The following is a 3,526-nucleotide window of genomic DNA, read 5'->3' as shown; positions in this document are numbered from 1 at the left end:
TGGTGTAACCGCCTCAATTCATATTGGGCACGAATTGATGGAGAGGTTGACAATATCTGCCCGGGATGTGGTAACGGACCACATGACACGTTACACCTATTCTCTTTGGACTCAACCGATACAGGTCGCAGCCTTCCCGAACTTGGAGTTAGAGGCAGAACCGGGTTAAAGAAAATAAAAGAAATACATAGCAGTGCAAGCTGCAACAACAACAATTATATCATTATGAATTGCTCGTCCCGATATAATACACTTTACGCAAATCTAGTAAATATGCCAAAATTAGATGACAATACAGCCAATCAGAAGTTGGCATTCCTGTTTACCATTTTTACTCTGACAATTTTTTCGAGTAAAAAGTTTACAAAGGGATCGCCATTTTGTTTTGTGTTTTCTTAAATTTGGTTCAATGTTTTATCAGTTTTCGAGTAAACAGTTGCAAAGCTTTGTAGATTCTTTTAAGTTCTGGAACGGAATTTATGTAAATCGTGTCAAGTATAGAGGATTTCATTTCGGTGGGTACGATTAATGGTTATTGAGATAATTTACTTATGGAAATTTGACGTGGAATGTTTTCAGGATGGCCGGAATGTCAAATTTTCTTCGAAAATTCACACTTGTCGGTCTAAAATATAATCGCATTTTTCCCTTATGTGGTATAATGGAAGAAACGGATAGGAGCAAACAAGCTGCAGTGGATTGGAACAACTTCTGTCGGGAAGTTATTGAATTCAATAGTTTTCAGACAATACTGCAGATTGGCGGCCCCAGAAAAACCGTGGAAATCGATGAGTCGCATATTATTAAAAATAAATTGTCTTGAGGAATCGAGTAATGAAGAGGAAGAAGCTCTTCATTCTAAAAGGCTCAAAAATAATTAAGCACCTAAACTGGAATTGATTCGAAAAAATAAGTGTATTATAATTTATCACTTCATATATCACGAGGAATTACTTAGGTTTGTACTCCTGCTGGAAATTTTTGATATTTTTTGTTTGTAATGGCAGCAATGACAAGAAAAATTGTGGATTTTTTGGATAATTACGAAGACTTAAATTCAGTTTCAAGAAATTCACTGCATCCTTATTCGCCAAAAAATTAACATATTACGTACAATGAATTTTTAAATCTTCTTACCTAAAAATAAAAATTAACATTAGGAAATTTGATTGTTTGTGATATTGTTTAGCTTAAAGACCTTTGTTATTTTTGCAAAATTTTCGGACGTTTCGTCACTGTTTTGGCGACTTCTTCAGGGGGAATCGTAATATTATTTTTAAGACGAGCATACTGACATTTTTAACATTTAATTTATGTTATTTCAAAATAACAATAAACATCGACCTCAAAGCTAATATCACAGATTTGTTCACTTTATTGCCACACCATAGCTTGCTGATGTTTGAAATTTCATTCCGATAGTCACTTACAACATGTACTTAATATAATATGTGAATCAATTACATATTGATTAAATAATCAAAATAGGAAAATTTTATACTTTTCCTATTTTGATTATTCTATTAACAATTGATTTGAATCCCTTGATGTTGAAAGAAATGCATGGTTATTTTTGGAAGTTTAAAACTGAAAATAAGTTCTAACATTAAATTAAAAACTAGTTAATTTTTTTTCATTTTTATTTATTAATTATAAAAAATAATTATTCTTATATTAGTTATAATTTATATAAAAAATATGAAATATGCATGTGTGTGTTTTGTACATTTTGTTTTCAAAAAGAATTAAAACATTTTAAATGTTAAAAAGAAATTAAAAATGTAATTAGATTCGAGTTTTTTCGTTATAACATTAGATTATTTGTAAAAGTGTATTTAAAAAATGATGTAATATAAAAACTGTAATCTTTGAAGGCTGTAAATATTACAGCACATCTACAGATATATATTAACAAACAGAATGTTAAATATGTGAACATTAACAGTTGTTATAAATGTAAATGCCTTAGCCTAGACACAAACGTAGCATAGTGTGACTGTTATACTACGATTATATCAATGGACGGATATAATTGTTATACAAATAAAAAAAGAAAAGAGATAAATAGAACAGAATGTATATAACACTTCAATAGACAACAATTCTGTTGTTTGTTATATTCTCTTCGGGGCGTGAAATTAATGTTTACGAAGAGATTTGAGAAGTGTTTCGTTTGTCATGCAAGTAACAAATATGCAAAATGTTACTTTTTTCCTGATTACTCCAAATCTCCTGACATGCCAAAACGTAGAGTAATTAAAATATCCATAAGGAAAATAAGTGCAGTGACCAAAGACACAGATGCCGCACCCAATACCAAATCCAAACGTGTCATATTCGGATGCCAGTAATTCAAATCTTTTGTAGCTGACCAATCACGGAATAGTAATGAAGTGGTGGCCACAAACAGTACAAATCCAACCAAAGACCACAACACAGATGTTCGCCATGGAGTCCTACAATGAAAAATATAATAGTAACAACAAAAAATCAATCAATTTTTGTTCTCAATAAATAACCACTTATAATGAAAGCCTATGGCGAATGGGTATACTCACATGTCACCGAATAGGGCCATTATTAAATAAATCGCCGAGTAAATTAACAGACAGCCAAAGGTCACATAGCATAAGCCAATTACGCGCGGAGTGATAAATGTACGTATGTTGGAATGTGTGGCAGGTTCATCGATCAGACCTATGCAGCAAATGATGAGACACTAGACATGTGTGACAGACGAATTAATATTTAATTGTTAATTGCAAGTTTCAACACAACAACAAAGTGTTCTACTTACTAGTTCGAGGAACTTTAAAGCGACCAACGTGTAGGAGGCCTTTTTACTTGGTCCCGAGACATAAGAGGTTTCATCTGCCGGTGACATAGTGACACGAGATATTTCTGAAAACACAATAAAACAAAAATCAACAATTAGGTCATAATGAAATACATACATAGATTGTCGGAAATGTGTATTGGAGCATAACAACAGTTTCATTAACAATACCTATTGAACTCAAATAACTCATCTTCGTTTCGTGTGTTGAGCAATGCTGAGTTGATTGCTGTGGAGAATAGTTTGAAATAGAATTTAAAAAAAAAACAATTCACATTTTTTGTATGTATTTATTGGTGCAATTATCAGAATTGTTATTGTCTCATATACTGTGAATAGTGTAGGTTTTCACGTTTTGTCGTTACTCAGTCCCTCCAGTTTCAAGAAATTATTTTCAATTAGTTGTTAGATGAGAATACATTAATGAGATATAATTTTTTTCATTATAAAAACAATTCTAGCTATTCTACCTACAGATGAGTCAATGGCATCTGTTCAATTGTGCTTTCGTGCGTCAAATGTGGGTAAAAAATCGTTTTTAGTTGGATTTTGTTTACTATAAACGACATTGTGAAATGTTATAGTTTTTCTATAGTACTATGGTTTTAAGGTAGAGGGGTGTATGGATATAACATCTCTGACTGAATTAGTATGCACAGGTTTCGTAAGACCAAGCTGATGGTATCAACG

At 31.9% G+C, this 3,526-nt stretch overlaps 1 protein-coding gene across 1 annotated transcript; it reads right to left on the bottom strand.

Annotated features, from left to right (window-relative positions):
• Positions 1-2,217: 2,217 nt before the first annotated feature.
• On the bottom strand, positions 2,218-3,029 carry LOC133324098 (uncharacterized). Its single transcript, XM_061532984.1, has 4 exons — positions 3,008-3,029; positions 2,798-2,901; positions 2,559-2,719; positions 2,218-2,456 (listed from the first exon to the last, which is right to left on the bottom strand). The coding sequence occupies exons 1-4, from the start codon at positions 3,027-3,029 to the stop codon at positions 2,219-2,221; spliced, it is 525 nt and encodes a 174-aa protein (XP_061388968.1). The 3' UTR covers position 2,218.
• Between the last annotated feature and the right edge of the window lie 497 nt (positions 3,030-3,526).

This window comes from Musca vetustissima, unplaced genomic scaffold, assembly GCF_032173495.1.
Source record: "Musca vetustissima isolate MV318-11 ecotype Yass unplaced genomic scaffold, APGP_CSIRO_Mvet_v1 utg11960, whole genome shotgun sequence".
Classification (NCBI taxonomy): domain Eukaryota; kingdom Metazoa; phylum Arthropoda; class Insecta; order Diptera; family Muscidae; genus Musca; species Musca vetustissima.
Note: the sequence above shows the minus strand (reverse complement) of the source record. Positions and strands in the feature narration are given on the sequence as shown.

Coding starts and splice junctions, on each gene's coding strand:
- LOC133324098 (XM_061532984.1), bottom strand. CDS start 3,029: ATGAGTTATTTGAGTTCAATAG. Junction 2,720..2,797: donor CTTTAAAGTTCCTCGAACTA/GTAAGTAGAACA, acceptor ACACATGTCTAG/TGTCTCATCATTTGCTGCAT. Junction 2,457..2,558: donor ATGGCCCTATTCGGTGACAT/GTGAGTATACCC, acceptor TTTTCATTGTAG/GACTCCATGGCGAACATCTG.